Source organism: Melospiza melodia, chromosome 29 (assembly GCF_035770615.1).
Source record: "Melospiza melodia melodia isolate bMelMel2 chromosome 29, bMelMel2.pri, whole genome shotgun sequence".
NCBI lineage: Eukaryota > Metazoa > Chordata > Aves > Passeriformes > Passerellidae > Melospiza > Melospiza melodia.
In genome coordinates, this window is record NC_086222.1 from 110,474 (window position 1) to 136,007 (window position 25,534).

General features: G+C 48.1%; 2 protein-coding genes across 8 annotated transcripts; one reads left to right on the plus strand and one right to left on the minus strand.

The window, feature by feature from the left end:
• Positions 1-312: 312 nt before the first annotated feature.
• Positions 313-23,262, minus strand: C2CD2L (C2CD2 like). 7 transcript variants are annotated; one of them, XM_063178562.1, is made up of 14 exons: positions 23,157-23,262; positions 16,711-16,806; positions 16,218-16,337; positions 14,183-14,293; positions 13,220-13,336; positions 12,474-12,591; positions 12,187-12,310; positions 11,618-11,682; positions 10,902-11,029; positions 10,426-10,597; positions 8,979-9,077; positions 8,199-8,332; positions 7,394-7,676; positions 313-5,969 (listed from the first exon to the last, which is right to left on the minus strand). In XM_063178562.1, exons 1-14 carry the CDS (start codon positions 23,169-23,171, stop codon positions 5,749-5,751), a joined length of 1,803 nt encoding a protein of 600 aa, XP_063034632.1. In that variant the 5' UTR covers positions 23,172-23,262; the 3' UTR covers positions 313-5,748. The 7 variants fall into 7 exon arrangements, with proteins under 7 accessions (XP_063034632.1, XP_063034629.1, XP_063034631.1 ...); XM_063178559.1 differs by lacking the exon at positions 23,157-23,262 and adding an exon at positions 19,458-19,520; XM_063178561.1 differs by lacking the exon at positions 23,157-23,262 and adding an exon at positions 19,352-19,463.
• On the plus strand, positions 19,951-25,091 carry DPAGT1 (dolichyl-phosphate N-acetylglucosaminephosphotransferase 1). The gene is made up of 9 exons (XM_063178563.1): positions 19,951-20,142; positions 20,220-20,340; positions 20,426-20,639; positions 21,154-21,300; positions 21,433-21,517; positions 21,968-22,156; positions 22,767-22,854; positions 23,191-23,346; positions 24,527-25,091. The coding sequence occupies exons 1-9, from the start codon at positions 19,988-19,990 to the stop codon at positions 24,590-24,592; spliced, it is 1,221 nt and encodes a 406-aa protein (XP_063034633.1). The 5' UTR covers positions 19,951-19,987; the 3' UTR covers positions 24,593-25,091.
• The last annotated feature ends 443 nt before the right edge of the window (positions 25,092-25,534 follow it).

A 25,534-nucleotide genomic window follows, 5' to 3' on the forward strand; every position in this document is an offset into this window, starting at 1 on the left:
GAAGTGAGAGATGGGGCAGGGGGGCAACCTGGATTTCAGAACCCCAGCAGACGGCCACCCACTTAGCATCACAGGTACCTGAACACCAACTCCAGCCTTTTTCCCTGGCAAACAAAACTCACCAGATCAGGTTCCTGATGGCAGACTGCAGGAGCCACTTGGCGCTGTCAAACCAGCCCGAGTTGGCACTGGTGCCAGTTTGGATCTGGGAGGCATCCTGCACAATGCGGAATTTCAGGAGCCAGCCGGCCACTCAGGGACAGGTTGGAGGGAAATTCACAGCACTACACCAAGTATGAAATCAGACTCAGGTTTTGATTTTCATGTGGTTTAATAAGTTAACAGATTCAGCCATTACACAGCAATAGAATTCTCCTTTGAGATTTACAAAGGTGCAAGAACTTCATTTAGTCATATGTAGTTTTATTTTCATTATTAGCTACACAGTTCCAATTCTTTCCCACCTGAACAATGTGGGGTCAAAATAATCCACCCAGACAGAAAGCATCAAAGTACAAAAGAGCACACACAAGGAAGGGTGTTAATTCAAATTCCGTGTGGGTATTTGGTCCAGTACCTTACAAAGCAAGGAAAGGTGATGTGGAGCAGTCATGCCTGTAGAAGGAGCTGTGAGATCACAAGCACACCTTTGCCACAAGTTTGACCAATGCTGTGCCTGTTACTCTACCCCGAGACTCACCGTGACTTTGCAGTAGGGGAGTTGGGATGGAGAGAACAATGCAAAAAGACCACAAACTACAACCCTCCAAACACTCAAGCATCTCCACGGCTACTCAGAAATGACTTCTCTGTAGGTTCAGCAAACAATATCCCAAGAGAAACTACATCATTGCTTTAACAAGAACATTTGCCATATGCCCAGTTCTAATCTAAAAACAGCACTTGCCTGCGGTTGGAAGAAGCTTTCATTACATTCCCCTTCACTGAACTTGCTCTCCACGTAAGTAGTCTCCCCTTGCTCTTCCCCATTTCAGTCAAGCTGCCTAAAACCCCACCCTCAACTGCATAAGCTGCATGATGGTGCTTGCAGGGCCAGGAATTGGACTTGCTTGCTCAGGTCTGCTCCTGAATAAGTCTGTGCCATAAATGGGTATGAACGCCACAGAAGCTGGTAAGGCCACTCTCCTGTCCCATCTATTGGCATTGTTGTCCCCAGTCACTTTGCACCGCATACTCTATAATTAGAGTATGCTCTTATTATAAGCACGTGCAAATACACATCCATGCACCCAATTCCTCTGGCCTCAGACATCAATCATGTTAAATCCTATGGCACCCTCAGAACACTGAGGTTTTGAGGTTCCCTTCATTTTTCCTGTGTCTGTTTTCCACTGACTCAAGAGAATATCTCTCATGGGCCAACACCGAGGTCTTTGTGGATGATGAGACTCCTAAACCCTTCCCCTAAGCACAGGGAGAAGATTTATCTAGACAGAAATATACTTACAAGCATGATTACAGCTTTCAGCTAGCGTAACTCTATTTTCTTCAGAGAAGTAAAAATACACAGGTAAATTCTAGTAAATCTGTTCAGCCAAAATAGGAAACTAACAAACAAAATCCACCAACAAACATGAAACCCCTAACAAACCAAAAAACCCTCCAAGCAAACCAACACAAACAAAAACCCAAAATGATCTCAACAAAATGCCTACTTTGGCTTCATGTACAAGTCAGTGTTCTGCTTGTGCAGCCAGTAGGAAAACACAGCATCTGGAAAGCAGGCCCTCATATGCAGGTTGAAGCCTCCACGCATTCAAGCCCACTGCTCTGCTGTTCCTCTTCCACCATATATTTGGTGGACCAATTTCACAAGGTGCAAAAAGCGAGCCTACCCTGAGACAACAATCTGCCAACTGCAGATCACTCGAGCTTAAAAATTTTGATGGTGGCCTGTGCCATTCATGGGGTTACTCTGTGGTCCCAAGCATTATGAAATGCCACAGAGCCCACAGCAGCACCAAGGCAAGGGCACAGGTATCTGGAAGAAGTTAAACTGGGAAAGTAGATTTCAAATAGCATTTCTTCTGTCCTCAAGCCAGAAACACAGAATACATTAAATACAAAAGACGTTTCTTAAAGCAGCTATTCTGTGGGAGGAAATTCCTGGGGACTTCATCTTTGCAGCTTCTGGAGAACCCTGTGTGACGTTCTCTTTCCATCTGAGAAAATTAGGATAGACAGATTATTTCTCACACCAATAACCACACCTCCACCACGAGGCAAATTCATTACCATTCATGCCTTTGAGGAACCAGGAACCTGTGCTCTTAAAGTCAGGATTAAAAAAAAACGGCACCTACTGCCTGGGGGATGAAAACATCTTTGTGGGCCAGAAAGAAAGCCTCGCTCAGATAAGAAGAGGAAAGATCAACACGTTTAATGAGGAGAGTATCAGAACCAAAAAATTTTCGATGCACATAGCAGACCCATACCCTGCTATCCCTCTGTTCTTCAAACAGTACTTTTGACAAACACCCTGAAAACCAGTCTGGACTTATAGAGAATATTCAAAAGAAGACAAAAGGTTACAATAGCACTCCTATGCTGTACAACTTGGAGAAGCAACAAAATGTCAGAAAATACATCTCTTCTAGGAAACACAACCAGATGTAGGACCTAATATTTGAAGACGTGCTCTGCCAGCACTCGACAACATCCCTTTCCTTTGCAAGCCGTTTAACCAGATACTGATTTGCAGCACAATTCACTGCCAGTGGTAAAAAACACTGCTAAAAATTCAAGGGAAGATATGCCCCTACTGGCATGCTTCCCACATACCATTCACTTGGCCAAACACAGTGCAGATGTCTTCTGCCACATCAAGTTCAAAATCAAAAACCGTATCTCCACTGCAAGTCACTGGCGGGCATAGCCTGGAGCCAACAAACCAGGAACAAAACAGGAAAGCCACAGATGTATGACAGGAACTGCCCATTTAACATAGCTAGAAAGGGTCCCCAAGGCCAGTGAGTAACTTGAGCTTCTGTTTAACTCCCTTTCCTATCACCTCCTCCTACAAGCCAGACCAAAATATGCTGGTCAAGAATCTAGGTATGTGTTTGTCAGACAGAAACCTTGCCTTTTCTGCCTCCAGTCTACAGTGACAAGGATAACATTGGCTAGCCCTCACAGTCTTCCTTGTGTCCATGAGACTCAGATCCCTGATTCCGAAGAACGGTGAACGGTGTTCACCTCCAGCCACTCCACACCAAGACAGCTCAAGCTCTTACAGTTTAAAGAAAAGAACACAGGACTATCAAATGAGACTCATGGTAGGTCCTTGACTAACCCACAATTGAAATGCCACAGGCTCTTCTGCTCAAACCAGCATTTCTAGTGCAAGGCTTCACAGTCTCGTGCCAGAGAAGTGGTGCTGTCTGGACTCAAATCTTCATGGTTTAGTACCTTGAGATGGTGTCCTAATGAATAAATAAAATCCAAAAATGGAACATAAAGTATGTCATAGCTACAAGTCATAGAGGGGATGGTGCGAGAGAGAGTACCAAATTGAAACCAAACTCCGAGACTTTGAGAACAAGGGTGTGTCAGACTGCATGTGACAGCACTGCACCAACCCAGCAAAAGAAGGTGTGATGTGAAATCTGTGGTTGGATTGCTATAGGCAAGCTACAGATGGTCAAGTTCTAATGGCACTGTAGCGCAAACCAGTCACTGACATCAAGGAAAATCATTCTCGGCGAGAAACAGCGAGTTCTCTGTCATCCATAGTGCATGGAAGTGCAAACAAAGCCACAGTGCATGCGGACAAGGAACAAAGAAACAAAGGATAAAAGACCCGACAGAGTTTGTGGACAACAAAGACTCCCAGACCAAAACAGATGTAGAGGTTCCTGGTCAGCCAGCTGAACCAATATGATTTTTCAGATTCATACATGCCCAATCACGTGAGGAATCAGCAGGAAAAACAGCCAAGAGTCCCTCCTGCTAGCACACACAGGCACTTTCAGTTACAACCCTCGGTAACTCTGGCCTTCCCCACCTGTACAAATTCGGAAGAAACAGCCACCTGTAAATCCTTTTGCAGCAGCACACCAAACACATTCTGGTCCTTGGAAATGGTACACGGCAGCAGTATCAGCAAGCTAGGGTTTGTCCTTCCAAGAAACACATTTTACCTGTGCCATCAAGAGAACTGCTTTTTCAGTTGGCAGCATCCTGTACAAGGAAGGACAGCAGACACTACCACAGGAGATACTCTGATGGAAGAGCAGAACTAGAGAATACAGTCAGGCCTGGGAAAACCTCTTCCGTGAGGTATTTCCTCCCCTCAGTCCTACCTCCTTAGCTCAACAACCCACAGGATAGCAGGAGGTTTCTCTCAAACCAGGCATGTTGACAGGACATGAGTGTTTCTCCAAAGAGCATTGTTATGTGCTATCTGAAGGGAACTTCTGGGGATATTATAGATAAAATGTGTATGGACCAGGAGACCGGACAACTGTTTACCCAGAAGGACAGTGTCCTCCTGCACAGGGATTTTATGTCTCCCCCTGCCCACTTCTCCCTCTCTGCAAGTACCTGCTGCAGAAATGTCCTCTGTTTGAACAGAGGGGTCCGTGTTTGCGAGAAGAAAGGAAATACCAAATACAATCCAGAAAGATTCCCTCTACTAAAGGAAACCTATCAGTGACAATATATAAACTCTTGCCTCTTTCTGCCATGTGCAAGCCCCTTCAGTCTCCCCATTAGACTGCCCTTCACTACATTGCTTGCCTTATTCCTTGCCATCCATCCCCAGCATGGTGCCAGTCCTTGGCATGAGAACCATGACAGCACAAGACTGGACACTCGGCAGGTCTGGAAGACAGTCTGGCAGCCCTTTGGGAACATCCCCAACCACCCCCAAGAGCAAGGGAATAGCTGGTGTGTGCACTCAGTACAGGCCCTTCCCTATTCAAGAACACAGATGTGGAAGGAGTGTTGTGTCACGGGGTGGCTGCACAGGGTGGCAGAACCGACAGCACTGACCGGGCATTCTTGCGAAGGCTCAGGCTTCCGTGAAAACTTGTACAGTAGTTAAAACTTCCTTCTTCTTAGAGACTTCTTCCTTCACCAACAGAGCACAGAAAACAGGGGTTCCTCAGAGCTGTCTGAACCAGACACTGTTCCAATGGCAGAGCCAGGTGGAGGACCACAACTTCGACAGCTGACAGCTGTCTTCTGAGAACTCACAGCTCAGGAACACATCACCCTGCAGCACACCTCAAGTTACAGCCTCTGCACCAAGCACAAGCAATAATAGTGTTTAGATCATCAGTGACTGCGTCATTCTCTGCCACTAGAAGACTGAATGAGGCTACATGTCACACTTCTTGGTCCTATAGCTAACCCAGTAGTTTCTTGATTTTAACTCTGAAGGTTGCCACTTGACAGACCTGCCCCCCGTTTCCATGAGGCACCTGATGACACACACAGAGTCATTTCTGCAGTTCCTGGAACCCCCAGGGGGATTAGCATGCCACCTGGATTTTCTGGGAGAGCACAGTAGGGTGCAACAAGCAGAGAAGGCTAAGCCAAGGCAGCCAAACAACCTAAGTCCTGGGTTTGCCACCTCCGCTCCCCAAACGGCATAAAGCACTGGGGTGTCTTCCCTCAGCCAAGGTTGGAAAGAACTGGACTTCAAGTCACAGATACCATGGAGTGGGAAGACAAGAGACTAGAAAACAATCTCTGAGAAATCTTTCCAATGGGCTTCTCCCTCCTTCAGTTTTCACCAGCTGTTGTGTTGTCACTACCTTTGGGTTTGGATTTAGACTTGAAGGAGAAGCGTTTGATGAGGCGGTGAGAGAAGCTACCAGTTTTCTTTCTGGTGGTGGAGTTGGCAGTGACATTGGACAAGTCATCGTGTGACTGGCTCAGGCCTGCTTCCTTCTGCTTGCTCCTTCTCCGGAAGATGAGCTTGGTACCGCTCCGAAGAAAGCTAACTGCAGAGACAGGAAGGAGACAGAAACCATGATAGTGTCTTGGACTGGCAAGTTTCAGGGACAGTAACACACCCAGCCATTCTCAGCTATACAGCAGTCCTCTTCCACACTGAGAGGCAGAAGTACGCAGCAGGTTGGCTAATCCCAGCTTCCCAAGGCAAAGTCTCAGCTGACGATAGACTGCAACACCAACAAGCTGCCTCACTAAACATTCCATCCCATCTCCCCTCTGCATAAAATTCCTTTTACACAATATCCTCCTCTCATTGGAAGCGTGCAGCATTTCAAATGACAACCAAGACTCACATGAATGGAAAACAAGTGAGATCATCTGAACCTGAAGACCCTGAGAGGAACATACAAGATGGAAAAAGCCTCTCAGATCAGCCTGTCTCAAGGGCACAGGGATTAACATTGTCCCCTGCGCCTGGAACAACTGCCTGCATTTTCATGACGTGCCCAGTCTAGAGGGAAATAATGCCAACGGCTCCTTATGACTCCCACAAGCAGGAGAAGGTGGAAATGCCAATTGCTTTCAACCTCAAATGGATCAGAAAGACAAGATACAAAACCTGCAGGCCATATAACACTACAATGGTATTTCCTACAGATGGGGTTTGCTTTCCATTTTCCCTCTGTTCCCCCCCCACCAGCTCTCTTGGGAATCTGGGTCACACACCCTTCTACCCACTGACATTCAAAAAAGGGGCCTCTGCAGCCCAAATCATACCTAGTTGTAACAGGGTACAACCCCCCAAAATTTGTCCCACTCTAATAGTCTGAGTAATCAAGACTTTGATTTGCATTTCTTTACATAAGTTGGTAGCAGAAAAATCCAAGGTGCACCATCCACCTGACAAATGTGTGGAAAGGCCAGGACAGCAGCTAGGTTGAGGCAGCCCACTCCATCATTTAAAAGAAGTGAGTTTGTGTGAACATCTTACATTACGACAGGTCAGAGGCACTAGCTGCTTTGATACTAACAGGGAAAGAAGGAGGGCAATCAAGGCCCGTACAATCTACATTGCTGGGCGGCCTCCATGTCCACACCACAGGTGGCCAAATTCAGAGGATGAATCATTATTTACGGGCATGTGCCTGATTTGTGGACCTGGAGACCAGGGAGAGAAAAGGGGTTTTCTATAATACACAGGATGTGCAGGGTTCCCATCTAAGAGAGCACAGAAACTTGAAAGGCTACAGGAATCAGACACCTGCAAATGAAGGCCGTTCAAATCACTTCAGTGGAAAAACCACAAGACAAAGGCAGGCTCTTCCCAGCTCAATCAGAAGCTGCTCTTTGCTATGCTAAAAGGTGGCTGCAGACCCCATGCTCGGGTGTGGAACCTGGATGTCACTCTGTCCTCATGTACAGCTAATGCTATGGGTCATGTTAGCTACCCTACCTAACAGTTCATGCTTACCTTTGTGATCTTTCAAGCTCCTTGTCTCAAGGGCTCCTGTGGAGCCAGTTTCAGACTCAACATCTTCCACGGATGGTCTTTCAGAGACATCTGATCGCGTTGTCTCATCCAGCTCCTGACTGTCCCTTTGACCCAATGGCAACGCTTCCAGTGGCCGCGACAATTCAGTAAAATCGTGCATCTGGTCAGCTGTGCTGTCTGCCTCAGAGTCCCCATACGCTGTGGCCTCCAGGGATGCAGCATAACCCAGAGAAAGTGCCATTTCGTCTTGAGCAATAGGTACCTGAAGGGGGGTTAGAGGGGCAGACAGACATGAACACAGGATCAAAAGAATTCCACTCATCTGCCTACTTCCATCTATACCTACATATGGGTGGCCCAGTTCAGATCATCAGTGCCAGATGGCACCAATGGACAATTGCCACTCTTTGGCTGAAATATACTGGAATGTGATTACAAGGCATTCTGCTGCACATCCTTTACTCCCGCAGCAAAGTTCAGGGAGAACTCCTTATATTCTCCACAAGGTTCAAAACCAGTTACGGCAACCACATCCCTTTCTGCAGCTGCCCATTGTGAACTCCCACTGGCAGCTGCCCTTTAATGCTCACTGGGAAGCAGCTAAAGGTTGTGAACTCCTATTGGCAAGGAACCTTTTAATGCTCACTGGAAAGCAGCTAAAGGTTTCTGATGAGCCAGTCATCCATGCTTCCCACACCGGTCCCTACAGGACAGGTTAGTTTCATACACACATCCCTATAAGCAACCACCCAGACTGGAAATGCAGCTCCTAACTACCAGAGACCTTGGACACTCCTGAGATGATCAGTGTACTACGTTTTGTCGGTGTCTTCTTGGTGGTCTTGTTATTCGTCTCAGTTAGCTGCCTGATTGCCGTCTCAGCCACTGGATCCAAGCCATTGGGCAAATGGCTATCCCCTGAGCACAAGAAAAATACCAATGCTTGGAGTACCAACCTTCAGCAGAGGCAAAACGTCACTTTCTGACTGCAATGCTTGCAATAGGCAACTTACATGCACACGAATGCATGTAAGTTCCCCCACCCAAAGTCTATTATAGACTTGTCCAAATAAACAAAATGAAGGAAGCTCTGTAGAGGTAGCCCTTGGCTTTTTCAGGTACCCGAAAAGTTTCATTTCCCACCAGGCATATAATTAAAATACACCTCCCCTTCCCCGCACCACTCAACAAAGACTTCCAAAGACTCCCAATAGTTTGCTTTGGCAGCAAACTGTCAAAAGAGCTGCAGTGCTCCGTTCTAGACACAATCAGAGCCCCAAGTGCAGGGTGACCAAAGTTGTTTGGGTCCGGATAGCCTGGAAAGTTCTCGTCAAGCAAGGAAACACTCATAGTCCCTGACTGGATGGTCAAAGGGGAATGTCTTTTACCTGCCCACACACCACCACCACCAGCCTTCTGCCCCCACCTTCACTCAGGCACTTGGACATTCTCTGAAGCAGAAAATGCAAGCAAGTTCAGGGAACCGCACTCAGACTGCCACTTTATAAAACAGGCTAAGGAACACAGTTATTTCAGTAAGAGCCTCAAATTTCCAAGCACTTACGGCTACTGCCGGGCAAGTGGCCGTGAGGACGGCCAGTCTCCAAGAGCACTGTTGTCTTTTCAGTCACTTCCACTTTGGAAGGCGACCTCGATGGTGAATCTTCACAGCAAAAGAAACACCGAGATACCAGTAAATGGAGATGAAGCTTACACTACTACATTATCATATTGTGCCCCCTACACAACCCCCAAAAGCCTCAAGTGAGCATTTGGAGAGCCTGCAAGGCAGCTCTGTAAGGCTTTGTGGCAGCAAGAAGCCCACTGGGAAAAAAATCAGCATCACTGAATGTTTTGGGTTGGAAGGGACCTGAAAACCACTTAGTTCCAACCAGACTGCCATTAGACCAGGTTGCTCCAAGCCCCATTCAGCCTGCTCTTGAACACTTCCAGAGACAGGGCAGCTACAGCTTTCCTGGGCAACCTGTGCCAGTAATTCAGCACCCTCAGAGGGAAAAATTTCTTCCTAATGGCTAATATAAATCTACCCTCCTTCAGCTTAAAGCCATTCCCCTTGCCTTATCACTGCATGCCCTTGTAAAAAAACCACTCTTCAGCCTTCCTACAAGCCCCCTTTTAGGTACTGGAAGGCTGCTTGCTGTAATGTTTCCCCAGAGCCTTCTCCTCTCTGGCCTAAACAGCTTCAAACTCTCTCAGCCTTTCTTCACAGGGAGGTGTTCCAGGTATGTGACCAACTTAGCGGTCCTCCTCTGGACTCACTCCAACAGGTCCATATCTTTCATGTGCTGGGGGGCCGCAAGGCTGGACACAGTACTCAAGGCAGAGTCTCACAAGAGCAGAGCAGAGGGGGAGAATCACCTCTCTCGGCCTGCTGGCCACACCTTCTTTGATGTAGCCCAGGATATGGTTGCCCTTCTGGGCTGCAAGTCCTGTGAAGCTGACGCACAGCAATACTTCATTCCTGTAATTTCCCAGCCCTGCCTCTTGGAATATCCAGCACCACATTCACCAGGATGCCAGACCACAAGCAGCAACAACCCCTAGGAAGCCAGATCAACATGCTTTTGGCTCCACAATCGGTATGTTCAGCCTAACTTTTTTAGCAGTGAAGAAACTAGAGAAAGCTTGGCTAAACACTTAGCCTGACATCACGCACAGGTTATTTGGCAGCATACGCATTAGACATCCCACCACCAAAAGGGTGTGTGAAAGGCTCATCCCTCCCTCACCTCCTCCAGACACACAACTGCAATTCTCTACCCTAGGGCTACACAAGAGTTTCCAACGAAGGTTCTAGGGGAATAGCATGGATGCCTGTGTTCTGACCCACACACATAAAGCAATACATCAAGCGTGAGCCTGCCATATCCAGGTGTGATGGCTAAACAGTTTTGCTACTGCCTTCATGAGCAGCCATGGAAATATTGCAGCTAAGTCTGTGCTGCCATAGGAGCCACCTGTACAATAAACCTGCTGCTGTGCAGCCTCACCCAGTTTGCAGTCTGCCTTGGGCCGGGACTGAATTGTGGTGACAGTAGTCACAATGGTGCCGTCAGGCATGATGGTCCGGTCCATCTCCACCTTCTTAGTGGGGGTGATGCTGGTTCTCAGAGATGTGGCATGTGGAGCATTCAGAGATGCAGGAGACTCCTGGAACAGCAGCTAAAAGCAGTAAAGCACTGATCAGAGAGGCACTCTTCTTCCCAGATGGAAAGGCAGGCATGTTTGGGCAACAAAAGCTGCAGCTCTGGGTACCAAGGAGCCATTCCCAGTACAGTATAAGTTCAACAGCGAGAGGCTCAGGGACCAAGGGGCAGGTGACATCCACCCCCCTCCATGGCACAAGGGTCTGCTAGCCCTCTGTGCCGAGCTCAGGCCCAAACACGCGTGTCTCCAGCTAGAGGCTCACATTATGAACTCTTCCAGAGCATGCATGTATGCACAGCTTGTGGGATCATGAGCTCACCTCCACTGTAATGGTAGCTTCAGATGTCAGTGACTGTCCAGCTCCCGGGGCCAGTGAGCAGACCTGTCTCCCAGATGGCTGCTTGTCCAAAGAATCTATCAAAAGTGTGGCATATGCCAGCAGCACATCTGCAAGAAGGAAGAGCAAAAATAAAACACTTCACATGACCTCAGCACCTCAGACATCTCCAATGTAATCCCCACTTTTGGGAAGCAGCACAATAGGTCAACACAGCACAGTGCCACAACTCCATTAACTCCCAAGAGAGGGAGAAGGGGCAAGCAATGCTCTTCCGCTCCTCTTTAACAATTCAGGATTCAACTCCCTTAAAAAGACGACCACTGTGTGGCCTCCATCAAAAATAGATGCTGTAGTTAAGTCCCCAACTGAGTACAAAAGAACAGTTAAGAGCCTTATGCAAAGCTCTCCTAATACAAGAGGCAAAATCCTGCATGCTTCTGCCTGCTTCAGAATGCAGACAGGCAGGCCACAGGAACCTCCTGATTCAAGGTCAGACCCAGACCATTTTGGCAGAAGAACAAAATGAGTTACTTCACAGAGTCACAGAAGCTCACATAAAGCTAAATAGGAAAAATCCTTTGCAGAACTCATCACACATACCAACAGAGAACTACCATGAGCTTAAAGCACAGGGAGTCCCTTAGGCATTTTTGCCTCCCAGTCTTAAAACCCATCTTAGGGTTGTTCGTACTCACTTCCCCCTCCATCGCTGCTCCTCAGCACCTGTAGTTTCAGTTCTTTGCTTCTAGGTCCCAACTCCCTGTTGAAACCGAAGAGGGGCTGGTGTTAGGCAGTCTTTTTTTAAGTGGCCATGGAGCAAACAACCTCATTCTGTATCTTCCCTCCCTCAAATCTCACCCTTTCTAAAGTTTCAGTAGCATGCACTACCATGGAGGACATGACTAGAGTACCAAATGACAAAAAGGAGAATTCTGGTTTGCGTGCCCTGCACAGCTGTGTAGGTTGACAGTGGAAGTTGAGAGGGCAGTGCCTCTGAAAGGCTGTTTATGCTACATCCTATTGCACCTGCTGCACCTACATTTAGCACTTCTGCCCACCCAGGGAAGCGAGAAAGATGTATGCAAGCTGGGGCCAAATGCCCCAATCAGCAGTCTGGCACAGGGGCAGCATAAACAGACATTGCCCTCTGGCACAGACTTCATCTCTGCACCGTGCACATCACTTACTGCAGCATGGTAATGATACCCAGACATCGTGCCGGTCTGCCTACACTGCTCCAGCCAGAAAGAGAACAAACACTTACAGAAAGAACTCGTCATTCCACTCCATCTCTCCATCAGCACCGACACTGCCACTTATCACTGCCCTCGTCCACTTCTGCTGTGGGGGGCTGTCTAGCTCTGCCACACAGCGTATCTCCCCAACTCCTACAAGAGAGACAGAGGGCACACGTGCACTCATCAACAAGAGGCAGTGGTTCGTCACACACACACCCCTCTTTTCCATTCAAACCCACCCAAAACATCCACTTGCTCCAATCTCACCACCTGCATGCTTGCCCCCGTGGATCAGCAATGTTTTCATGCTTACCTCCCTTTCCCTGGCAGCCCAAGTTCAGCACTCGAAGATTCCGGAGCAACAGCTTAGAACCCAGAGGGGCTGCTGCTACTCTGGACGGGCACTCTTGAGTCAACTTATTGCTGGGTACCTGAGGAATGATGAGAGCGAGACCATTACCTTTATCATTCACTCACCAGGAGACAGCATCAAGAGGCATCGTCCTTGTATCTATTAAGTAGCTCCTCACACCAACACAGGGGAATACCTGCAAGGCCATCAAGGGATGCTGCAGGTTTCCCAGGCCATTGACCTCCAGTGGGCCCTAATGTTATTTCAGATGGGAAGTTTAAGGCAGACAGAGAAGGCGACAGGCAAGAACAAGCTTGCTGGCTACTAGACAGTCAACTGATGATGACAAACCATGGGACATTCCATGTCTGCAAATGCTGCCTTGGAGAGAGCCCTCGTGTTCAGAGCAAGACCAACCGCCAAAAACAGATGTATCTCAGGCAGTCCAGCTCCACAAGGATGTGACCAACAACCAGCATTCAAGAAAAAAGGTGGAAGGAGTTGCCCTTGGGAGCAATTTCTAATTATCCCTAAGCACCACATTGCAGTACCCAAACCCCTATGATAGTGCAGGCCAGAACTCGGCTGTCACCCAGAAGTGAAACTCAAGCCCTGGATCCTGCCTGAGTCTCAGCCCTCAGAAGTGTCTTGGGCTAGGGTTGTGCCTGTGTTTGGGGCACAAGAATGACACAAGAAGAGTGACTTACTTCACTGGCTCCAGCAGTACAGGCCACCAAATTCACCATCATGGCTGGCTTCGTGCTGACAATGGTATCCTCGACCAGATCCTTTATAGTGGACAAATCTGCTCTCCCTTCATCCTTCTCTCCGTAAATCAAGGGGAAATGCAGGAATGTCATTAAAAAATGGACACATTTACAGCTCCACCTGCCTCTCATGCCTCTAATATACTACACAGTCATTCTCCCAGTAATAACCTCCCAAACACTCTTCCCATATTCCATACTAGCTCTCCTCAGAGCTTAAAGCTTCTGTGTAGCAGCTGCAGGCAAATGCAAGCTTTCTAAATGAGACAAACTAAGTCTCTACTTCTGTAGTTTAGCTGGTGTAAATTTTTACAATACAGATTTTATAGTTTGTCACATGCTTACCACCTCAGGAAATGGTGCCACCACACTTTTGGGAAAACAGTCGAATTCCTAGAACTACTCAGTATAAAGTAACAAAGGTGTCAATAGAACAACAAATCAACCAACCTATCTGGATCACAGAAGTGCAAGCACACCCACATTCTGTTCATTAAACCTCTAACCCAGGGATTCCCCACATTAATCTCCTACTTTTAATTAATCCCTTCAAAAAAACCCAATCAAACTTAACCAACACAACAACAACAACAACAAACAAACACCTCACACAAAGAAAGAGCGGCAACCCAGCTCGTTTTGCAGCTCTACATGTGACAACAGCAGGAGGAACCAACATAGACAGAAAGCCTTCAACAGATACTGGTGCCACTTCAGCCCTCTTGAGGATGCCGCTTTGACACAGTTGAGCTAGTACTGATTCCAGGATGAAAGAATCCTCTCCACTGCCCTAAAGGGCCATGGCAGTGAGCTGCCAACCCTTCTCCTCCACAGCAGCCCACTTTCTAGCTGTTTCTGCTCCTTTCTCCACTCACAGTCAGCCTCCCACTGTTAGCCACTCACCTCAGGAAGCCCAAGTCGTGGAAGAACAAAAAGGTCCAAGTCTGGTCTGTCTTTGAATGTCCATGACACCAGGAGACCCTCATTCTGTATCTCCTCCAAGTGGATCTCCACCTGGCCCAGAACAAATATCCATAGTTGGAAACAGTTTCTGCTTACATTAGGTGATTTTTGCCCCATTCCAAATTCAGCAATTGAAAGGCCCTCACACCAGGGCAACAGTAAAAAACAGAACATAGGAACGCAAGTGCTCCCAGGCCTACAGGATGAAGCAGCTGTAGAAGCTCCATGGCGAGATCTGGCTCCCACACTGCGACTGGATGCCCAGGCACCACCAGAGGGAAAAATGATCCATTTTTTCTTTCACTGAAGAAAAAGCCTGCAGAGTACAATCCACAAGTGCCCAACTGGGCACCAACACATAGGATATTTACTGAGTTACATCACTTAGGCATTGCCAAATGTAAACGCAACCATTTATAAGTTAGCAACACATCTCTACAAGATGATCCTCAGGTTGAAGACCCACCTGGGTCACCAACAGTCTGCAACAACAAACTAGAATATACAATATCCTGTAGTTTAGCTGAAGTTAAGAATTTGCACACCCATGTACCCATAAAAGCATCACTAATGTGACAGACAGAGGCAGAACCACACACGAACGGAACTGAACTGACCTGAGAGCTCTACTAAAAACCGGGTAATAGAATTCAGTACAGTTCTCAATTACCAGGTTGACATTTACTGACAACACAGAAGGTCATCAGACAAAAGCAACATATATGAGACACAGTGGCCACATAAGTAACCAACAAGAGGTGTGCCAGAATGGACAGGGCACAGGGCACAATTGGGAACACAGTACTTGAAGTATTCCAAAAAACAGGCAGGCATGTGGTAATCTAACCTGCATTTCATAAAACAGCAGCAGCAAGACCTCAATTAGAATACTATATGCAACTCCTTTACACGAACAATCAACCCAAAACTTCACCAGATGCAGACAAGGAGACCTAGAAAATGCCAATGAGTAGGGGAGCAATTGGATGAGATGTGAAAAAGGGGACTTTTCAGAAATTAAAAGCAATTGCAGTTGCTGCCCATAACTAGACTGGCAGCAGGCACACTACATGCTAAAGAGAGAGAGGAGCTCTCTGGAGCTCTGGATTTCTGGAGATGACCACAGAACAGTGGTACAAAATCAAACTGGAATAACCTGATAAAAGTATGCTGAAAATTGTAATAAAGCTTCTGAGAGCAAAAAGTTCAAGAACAAGCTTGAAACTGTCTGCAACAGCATGGGATTAGCTTCTGCTACCACTGAGTTACTTCTAATTTTGCCATGTCTATCTTTTCTTTTTTTTTTTTTTTTTTTTTTTTGTGCACATATGAGCACACTACCTCCAAGCAAGATACCATCTCCAGCATCATGTCCTTCATCATGATGGAAAACCATATTCCAAAGAATCAAATCCAGCCAGAAAGTAACTATGGAGTTACCACCTGTTGTGATTTCAGAGCTTCTTTGCTGGAATAAGCATCTCTGATATCCAACACACAGGAAAAGCTGCACTGTGCTCTTGTGAACTTAATGAGGGGAACTGACAAGCAAACTACTCCTCACCATAGATTTCTTTTTCTCACCCACTACCAGGACACCATACTTTTACATAGCCTTTCCCCTCCCATACCTTTCCCCTTCCACTATGCCACAAGGGGAATTGAATTCTCTGAACTTCTCACTTCTTAAATACCCACTTGAAAGCAGTATATAGAATGAAGCCATGTCTCAAAACTCTCTGAAATTTCTTACAGCTATGTTTCATAGCCAAAATCTGCATATGAAGACTCAGAAAACAAGACTCGGCATGCAGATGGGGAATATTTGCTATCTCACCAAATGTTAGTGACAGCACACCGCTTCTCCCAGCCCAATGAGGCCTTTATTTGCACTTTGAATCAGGTCCTCCTTCCTCGATCAGCGTGGGACTAAATGGAGGAGGGAGGTCAATGTTTAACTTTTTGTAATCCTTACCTGAGCCTGCAGCACAGCCAAAGTGACATGATACGTGTCCACAGAAACAGCAACTGGGGACTGCTGCGTAACAGAGACAGGGAATTTCACAGCTTCAGCTGACAGATGGCACCACAGCACCTAAAAAGAAAAGGAAAAGATGAGTTTATATCCCGGCAAGAGGCTGCTGTGTTGTTCTCACCAAGTTCAAAGCTGCAAACCTGCAACTTCAGACCCTGTGCTGTGACAAGAGCACTCCTCTGCTCTCCACAGTAGAACCCTGATGTTTGGGTTCAGCCTTCACACATCCCGGCTCCACCAACATATCTTCTCTCACAGAGCTTACTTTTGCAAGCTCCAGAGCCTCCAAACAGGAGACAGGCCTCCAAATTCCTCCAAAGAGACCTCACACAAAACTTCCCTGGTTCCACCATCTCCATCAGAAAGGCTTCAGCAGCGTCTGCAGAACACACCATCACACCAAACTGCACAGTTTAGAACAGCAAAGCCTTACCATGCTGTGGTCCGACTGTCCCTTGCATGTCACACAACTTATATTGGCAGCTTGTGGTAACTGAGGACCCTCTTCAAATGTGATCTGCACTGAACTCTGCAAAGAGAAAACTGTTAGTTCTCAGTAATCAGAGCCAACCTGATAGTTCCAAAGAGGATGAATGATGTGGGGTCCCAGAGACACTCCAGCCAGCATCCAGAACTACCGCACACTATAATTCTACCCACCTCGACTTGTCTATACAGAGAAAGGAAACAAGGTGTCCAGCTGAAGCTTAAATTCACAGATACGAAGCACCTCCAGGAAAGCCCAAATCTCATCCAGAATCTCACACAAGCAAAGTCCTCCAGGATAACTCCCAGACCTCACTTCAGAAAATAGCTTTTAGACCCAGCAACTCACTGAGGCAATGCTACTCCACACAAGGAGCAGATGCAGCAGGAACTGAAGTGGGGCCTTCTGGGGCCTCCATGCCAATTCAGCCACCGGCTAATCTTCCCTTTACAGGAGTCCTAAATTCTAGAACTTATACATTCAGGTCATTTTGTGATAATGTGAGTAATTCAACACATGACAGAAAAGCACAGCATATCAGATATGGGAAACTGGTGACACTCTGACTATTGCATTGTGATAAGAGGGGCATGGAAGCAGAGGGTGAGTTTCTACAGAAGGAGCACTATGCCCAGTGGGGGAAGGCACTTCACGTTGAATCCAGCCTAGAATTTGTCACTCATTCAAAAAGGGAGATACTTTTCCTATCTTGCTGGAAAACTCAAAAACAAGTTTGCATTATGTTTTTCAGGACTTTAACTGCCTACACAACTTAACAGAAAGGAAACTCTTTCCCACTTATACGACTGAAAAAAAAAAAGGGGATATTGCAATAAACATTGAACTTCTTTGGACCACAGTTTCTGTAGGTATTAAGTCCCTGCCTTGCAGGCAACACAAGCTATAATGGAATTATTTCCATATGGAATCATCAAGGCGTACTCTCCTTCACGAACTTCAAAACTGCAGATAATACAATGGCAATAATGGGAGAATAAAGAAAATAAATACCAGAAAATTTCGAAGAGATTGCTGCGGAAAATCAGAGTGACTACAGTATTGCCCCAACCCGCGTTAAACGATGCGTGGTAACGCGCTCCGCCCTTTCCGTGCTCGCACTGCTCCCACGCAGGCCGAACTGAGCCGTCCGCAAGGTGCCTACCGGCTCCTCCGGCCGGAGCGCCGTGAGGGCAACGGCTGTCCCGGCACCCGCGAACAAAGAGCAGGCGGGTCGGCCCGCCTCACCTCGCTGCCGCTCCCCGCGCTCCCCGGCTCGTGCCCTGCCGTACCCCGTGCCGGCGCGCCTGGCTGTTGAGAGCTCGCACCCAAGCTCGCTGCCACTGCTCCCGTAGGGACCTCAGGGCGAGAAGGGCCGCGAGCAGCGCCCGGGCCCCGGCCTCCTCCCCCGCCGCTCCGCGACGCCGTAGTGCTCGCAGGGCCGTGGACCGCCAGTACTGGAGCAGCCAGGCCGCCACGGTGAGCAGCGAGGCGGCAAAGAGCAGCACTAGCGCGGCCCAGCCCAGGTCTGGCCCCATGGCACAGAGCGCGGGGCTCACGGCAGCGCGGCGGGCATGGCGGGCGGGCCGCGGCGTTGCCCCGCTCGCGGCACCGGGTGCACGTGGCCCCGCCGCAGCCCCGCGGCACCGCACGCGCACCCGCCGCCGCCTCTTTCCTTCCGGCGCGGCGGAGCGCGCGCGCCCCCCGCGGCCCGGCGGCGCCGCCCGAGCCGCGGCGCACACCCTGCCCGCTGCTCCGCCCCGGGCCTGCGTGCAGGCCGTGGTACCCGGTCTGAACGGCCCGGAAACCTCACGGCTGCTGCCGCGGGTCTTCTCTTCTGGGGGAATGAAATAGGAGCACAGCCGCAATCTGAAAGCCCAAGTCCCCACCGGCTTTCCGAGCTTCGATTAACGACGCTTTTCTCCTTCACGTCACGCTTTTTTCTGATGGGAGTCACTGCCCCGTTCCCACCAGGCACGCAGGACACAGCATATCCTTTCCGTTCGCCTGCTCGCGATTGTGCCACTCTCGCCGTGGTGGGCAAGTAACACGAGTTTTAATCACCTCCCGACAGCCTAACCCAAAGTAGCAGCGGCTCTGGCCAGATATGCTCCCCTGCACCTCTGTGCTGTGCTTTCGTCCCCGGCGGTACCGTGTGCCCGCCTCAAAGTTGTTATAAAGTTTACAAAATCACTTTTGTATATGTGCAACAGACAGCAGAGCAGAGGTGGCCTCTCAACACAGCAGCAGCTCCTTAGGTGGCCATAAAGCCATCAGAAAAATCAGACAAAGCCATCAGAAACCATTTCAGGTTGCCATACAGCTGCAGGGCACGTAAAAGTTCTTCTTACTGCTACCGGACTTTCTGCTACGTCTCCCCCTCCGCTCATCGACTGACACCTGAACGAACAGAACAGTGAATGGACACTGAGCCTATCCTGCCTTCCCCTCCCCACCCCCCAAAAATGCCCCGAGGGCCCATCACCAGTTACAGATTTCCTGACAATCAAAAATCTCCAGTAAGGTATTTTACTGAATTTTCCCGACATCTGAGGAAACACGTGGGGAAACGAACCCAACGGCCGCTCACTTTTCTGATCTCGCGCATTCGGCACCCGGGTAACACGCCTCGCCACCCCGCCTGCCGGCGGTGACTGCGCTGGCCGGGACACGCCCGCAAGCGCGGATCCCCAGACCTGGGCAAAAGGCGGTTCCGGCTGGGAGGCGGCGGAGCCGTCGCTCATTCAGCGCGGCCGCGGTCCCGGCCGCCCGCCCTCCTCTGGGACTCACTCGCATCCCGCATGGGAGGAAGTGACGTACCAATATAGAACGGGAGGGGGGGGGGGCAGGGTGGCCATGGCGGTTGTGGGCATTGCGGGGCGGAGTCCGTGGGCCGTCCCTGGGCGAGTGCTGCTCCCGGCGCAGAGTTTCGGAGGAACCTCGCGGAGGAGGAGAAGCACCGCGAACCTGAGCACCGGGGACAAACCCCTCCCATACACCCTCAGCGCGGCGGAAACCGCTACCGATCCCGGCCGTCCTGCGAGCAGAGCTCCGTGCCGGCAGGAGGCTCATGCCAGGGCCAAAGATGGCGCCCCCGCCCCCGATAGGCCGCGACGGCCCCGCGCATCCGGCGCCGCCCGCGTAACGCCCGGCCGGGAAGGCGGTGGGCAGCGCCCCCGCCCGGCCTCGCTCCGCGCCCTTGGCAGGGGCAGCGCCCGCCGCGGCCATGGCGGCCTGGCCCACTGTGCCCCTCCTCATCAACCTCGGCGGGTCGCTGCTGGGCTTCGCGGCCACGCTCACGCTGATTCCGGCCTTCACGGACCACTTCCTCGCCGCGCGGCTCTTCGGGGAGGACCTCAACAAGACCTCAAGGCGGCCCGTGTGAGTAGCGCTGCCCCAGGGAGCTGCCCCGCGGGGCCGGCCCAGGCACGGCTGACTCCCCCCGCTCTACCTTCCAGCCCCGAAGCACAGGGCGTGATCAGCGGTGCCGTGTTCCTGATCATCCTCTTCTGCTTCATCCCCGTGCCCTTCCTGAGATGTTTTGTGGAGGAGCAGTGCGCGGCCTTTCCTCACGACGAGGTGAGGTTCGTCTAGTGCTGCAAGCGTGGCAGGCAGGGGCAGGGAGTGGCCACTGGTGACCGGGGTCTTGTTCTCTGTCCTGCAGTTCGTGGAGCTCATCGGTTCGCTCCTTGCCATCTGCTGCATGATTTTCCTGGGCTTTGCAGATGATGTTCTGAACCTGCGCTGGCGCCACAAGTTGCTTCTTCCTACCATGGCTTCCCTCCCACTGCTCATGGTTTACTTCACCAACTTTGGGAACACGACCATTGTGGTGCCTAAGCCCTTCCGGGTGCTGCTGGGCATGCACTTGGACCTGGGTAAGTTTATGATCCACCAGAAGCTGTCATCCATGTGGCAAGGGATCACATGGAGCACTTCTTACTGCAGAGGGAGCAGACTAAGGATTTGCTTAAGTAATCAGTAAGAGAGTGGCAGTCCACCCACTAAACATTAGGCTGAAAAGAACATCCAGAAACCCAGTGCACATTCAGGTGTGCATAGACAGACGCCAGTCATTTTCCCATGATCCTGGCAATACAGCTGAGTAGTGGGGCACACAGCACATGGCTGATAACATCAGGATGTTAGAGAGACAGAAACAGCACTACAGTTGGCCACCATGTCACGGCAGTTTGTCACAGTACATGTAGACATGACAGCCAGCTTGTAAGAGAGGAAGCAATCTTATTTGTAAGCTACCACTATCAAAACTCACTGAGATTGTTAGGTAATAGGTTGTTGTATAAAGCAAGAAGTGAGAGCTTCAGTGAATTGGTCTAGGGCCTGCTTTGCCTCCAAATACTGATGCATTTGGCTTGCTCTGCTCTGCAGGTATCCTCTACTACGTGTACATGGGTATGCTAGCAGTGTTCTGCACTAATGCCATCAACATTCTTGCTGGAATTAATGGAATTGAAGCAGGACAGTCGCTGGTGATAGCTGCTTCCATTATCATATTCAATATTGTAGAGCTAAACGGTAAGGAAAATAACAAACCTTTGTGAGCACAAAAAGCAAAGGGTGATTGAATTTTAGATTTCGGTAGCTGGTATTACTAAAAATGAACCAGTCTTGTCTTATCACAAACACATGTTTTTCTTTTTTCTATAGGGGATTATCAAGATGATCACATTTTTTCTCTCTACTTCATGATTCCCTTTTTTTTTACCACACTGGGCCTATTTTACTACAACTGGTAAGAGGACAGACATTCAGAATTTGTTTGGAAGCATCCTTTCCCTCTAGTTTCTCCCTTTTTGAATGAACAAAACCACTTAACCACCTCCAGGTGTGGAACGCTGGAGTGTAGAGAGGTTTCTTGCCAGATCCAAGAACACAAAGCATGGATTGTTTTGTATTAAAACAATTGTGGTCACACCAGCTCACCCAGACATGCAGAATACACTGTCTCCTGTGCCTCACTGGCTGGCTTTTCATACAATATTCTCCACAAGTCAGGTGGTGGGTCCCAGTCCTGCAATTCTTAGAATAAATACCTACAATTGTTTTTACTGCGTAGATCTGCTGCAGATCTCCATTGGCCCCTGACCTGCAATGTGGGCACACGTTCAGTGGTTATAAATAGTCATTTTTGAGGCAATAGCAGTCATGTCAGACCTTTGCTTTTCTGCTCCATGGATTACAGGTACCCATCTCGAGTGTTTGTTGGGGATACCTTCTGCTACTTTGCTGGCATGACCTTTGCTGTGGTGGGGATCTTGGGACACTTCAGCAAAACAATGCTGCTTTTTTTCATCCCACAAGTACTCAACTTCCTCTATTCATTGCCTCAACTCTTCCACGTCATTCCTTGTCCCCGTCACCGGCTACCGAGGTAATGTACCAAGTGACCTATAGTGGTACTACAGGTTGTGTCTTTTACCTCCAACACCAGCTGAGAAAGGTGGTGGAAGGTGCTCTTTTTAAAAGCCGTCCAAGTATGCTTTTTCTTTAAAAGACAGCAGCTCACTCTGCTAGCTACAGTCAGATCATACAGTAGAGGTTTCTCAAAGAAGTGCACTTCTCTGACCAGCCCACCCCTCAGATACAGAATGATTTTTAACAAGGTTAGAACATGATGATTCCAACCTACAAGATCGAGAGAAATTGACACAGGCTGCTTTTAATACTGCGGTAGTGGAATCTGCTAAGATTTCATAGTAACAAGCATTCTGTAGCACTATGCCACATCAGCAGTTCTCTCTGCAGATGTTAGATTCTTCTGTTTTATTCTTTAAACTACACAGCATATATTGGGGGTGCAATAGGAAGGAGTCTTCTCTGCCCCACTTGAGGGGCTAGATACTAGCAGCTGGTTTTAAGTGCATCAGGTTATTCCTGTTTCTTCCACCACTGGATTTCTTTCTCAGCTGTGGATCGAAGTCTGCTTACAAAGTGATCTATCTCCTTGTTGCTTCTGGACTAATTTTAAATGTTTCTTTTAGGCTTAATCCTAGTACAGGCAGGTTGGAGATGAGCTACTCCAAATTCAAAACTAAGAGCCTCTCTGCCCTGGGAACAAGCATTCTGAAGGTAATTTGTGGAAAACATTCAAAATTCAGGTGCATTTTGAGGCAGTCATCAAGTGAAAGAGAAACAGGGTGGGAGAAAATGCAGAACTTCAGGGTTCAATAGTTACTGAAGAAAGTCTGTTACCATCCCTCCCAGTCACTTGATTGTGTTAAAAATCAGTCTTTCAGAATAACCACACATAGAAGTACCCCAGGACCATCATAAGTCTGTCCTCCCTTTTCGGTAAGACCACAACCAGGATTTCAGGGCTGGTGCAGCAAAAGGGGTCTTGAGCAAGATTAGCCAGTGAACACCAAACATACCTGGTGAAATAGCATCCAATATTTCTTTCCTCAGGTAGTCAAGATCTTGCACGTAGTAGATGTGAGGAGTGGAACAGATGAAGATGGCGAATACACTGAATGCAATAATATGACACTTATTAATTTTGTCATAAAGCTGATCGGACCCACCCACGAGCGAAATCTCACTCTTCTGTTGCTACTCATTCAGGTCAGACAAAGGGTTCCGCCAGTAGAAAGATTTACTCTGCAATAGAAACAGATCCAAGTCAGTATCAAGAGAGCTTTAAGGGGAAAGTAAAATATCATGCTCTTCACACAAAGTGCAGTTGAGCTGTGGTGCTTGAGGAGAATAAGAGGTTTACACACTTCAAGGGGGGAAGGAAACCACACACACCTCCCTGTTCAATTGAGAGCTTATAAAAAAAGTCAGAAGGTTAGCTTAAGAAGATTCCCAAGGCACGAATCATTGGTTGCAAGAAAAACGTGAGCACAGCAGAGTGCCTTGCCGTATCATTGACTCAAGACAGCCTTTTGGTACGTTCCTGTTTTTCAGTAATACAAAATAACAGTCTCACAGTTGTCACCAGCAAGTGGACTTGCATAAGGATGGCATGTGGCTCAGCAGTCTCTCAGTCTGAGGGGCATGCGGGAGCATTTTGAAGCCACTTGGAGTATAAGGATATGCTTCACAGATCCTGCCACTACCTCTATTCAGCATGTGAATTCTCGAGCATAGTGTAGTGAAAACACTGCTTTTTGAAAGGCTTGCATTGGTTAACTGCCCACAATAAAATCCTTCTTTTCATCTTCAGATTTAAGATAAGGGATTCTTACTAGGAAAGAGACACTTAGCCAGAGTCCAATTTGAGAGGGAGAGCTTGCAACGAAAGCCTGTTGAGGGCTTAGGCAGATGACATTGGAGATGGGAGAAGACAGGAAGTAGATAGCACTTATCTTGATCCCAGTCACAGCAGAGAAGTCCTGATAGCACCTTATTGTAAGGATACTGAATTTCAGCTTTGACATAAGGTATTTTCCATTACAAACCACGGGGTTTATGTTAAAATAACATAAAATTTATGTTAAAATTCCTTAAGGGGGAAGGAGTTATTCTCAAACTCTTATCTCATGCACATATTCTTAGAATGTGACTGTGCGCAGGCACAATGAAAAATCTCCCACTGATACCTAAAATCATTAGAGAAAGAAACAATGTCTTTGGATAGACTTCTGCGACTTCCTATACCAAAAAAAAAGTAGTCTTTAGTTGCTATTTTATGAAATGAGGCATGCTGGAAAGCTTAGTAAATCCATTTGGAAAGGAGGAATCTGACAGCCTGTAAACCATTTGACAGTATGTTTCTGTTATGTGTCTGATTTTTACCTAGGTCCTTGGCAGCACGATTGCATTTTCGATCCGGTACCAACTAGTGCGCTTGTTTTATGATGTCTGACTGGACTGTCAGGAGTGAGGGAAAGAGTTCTACCTGGCAGTCCATTTTATCCAGTTGCTTGACCAACTGATGATTCAACTGATGTTGCTCCCACCCTCTGGGAACCTCAGAATACCTGTCAAAACACAAGCAACTGCTTTGCGTGGGCTAGTTTTGAACCGGGATGTTCTTTGTGCACCAAAGGCTTTTGTCCAATTCTGTGATAGAAAAGATTCACTACTACTCGGACATCATTGTTACTAGGAATACCTTTTAGAAGGGAAGCAAATGACAGCACTTAGGGAAAGTGGGAAAGGTGGAATCTCTATACGTCTAACAAAGACTACTGTTCACCAAGAGAGAAAACAGCAACTTTAATTTCTGTGAGCAGAATAAGTAAACCAGACTCCATTCCTGGCTTCTCCAATCCTGTTTTTGGTCCATGGACACAGAATGACATGTTATAACCCGTACTCAAAACTAAGAGTACTCCAAGAATAAAATAATTCATGGTACCCTTTCCCCTGCAGTGGTTTGCCTTGACAACATTGACATGCAGTGAAACTAGGTTGTGTGATCCATCTCTAGCTTTCTACCCTGTTAGGCAGCTGATCATTTCTGCAGTGGACACTCCCTCTTTTTTTATGGCTACTGGGAATGTTCCTGCTGATAAGCTTTTAATTCTGAATACCTTTATAGTCTGCCTTCCTCCCTGGAAGAGGACATGCCTGAAACAGACTAGCAGAGTAAGGATCACTATGTCCTTGTTTTAACAGGGCATCAGTAAGGTCCTTTTATTAATGCGGAACTATAACTGCTGACTGCCAGTCCCTTTTCTTCAAATACAAACAATTATTTATAGAGCAGTATTTAGCACCATAGTTCAACACAGAATTGCTACCTACCTGACAGAAAAACATAGCACAGGCATTGGAGTACCAGGTTATAGTCTTTGCAAGTGCA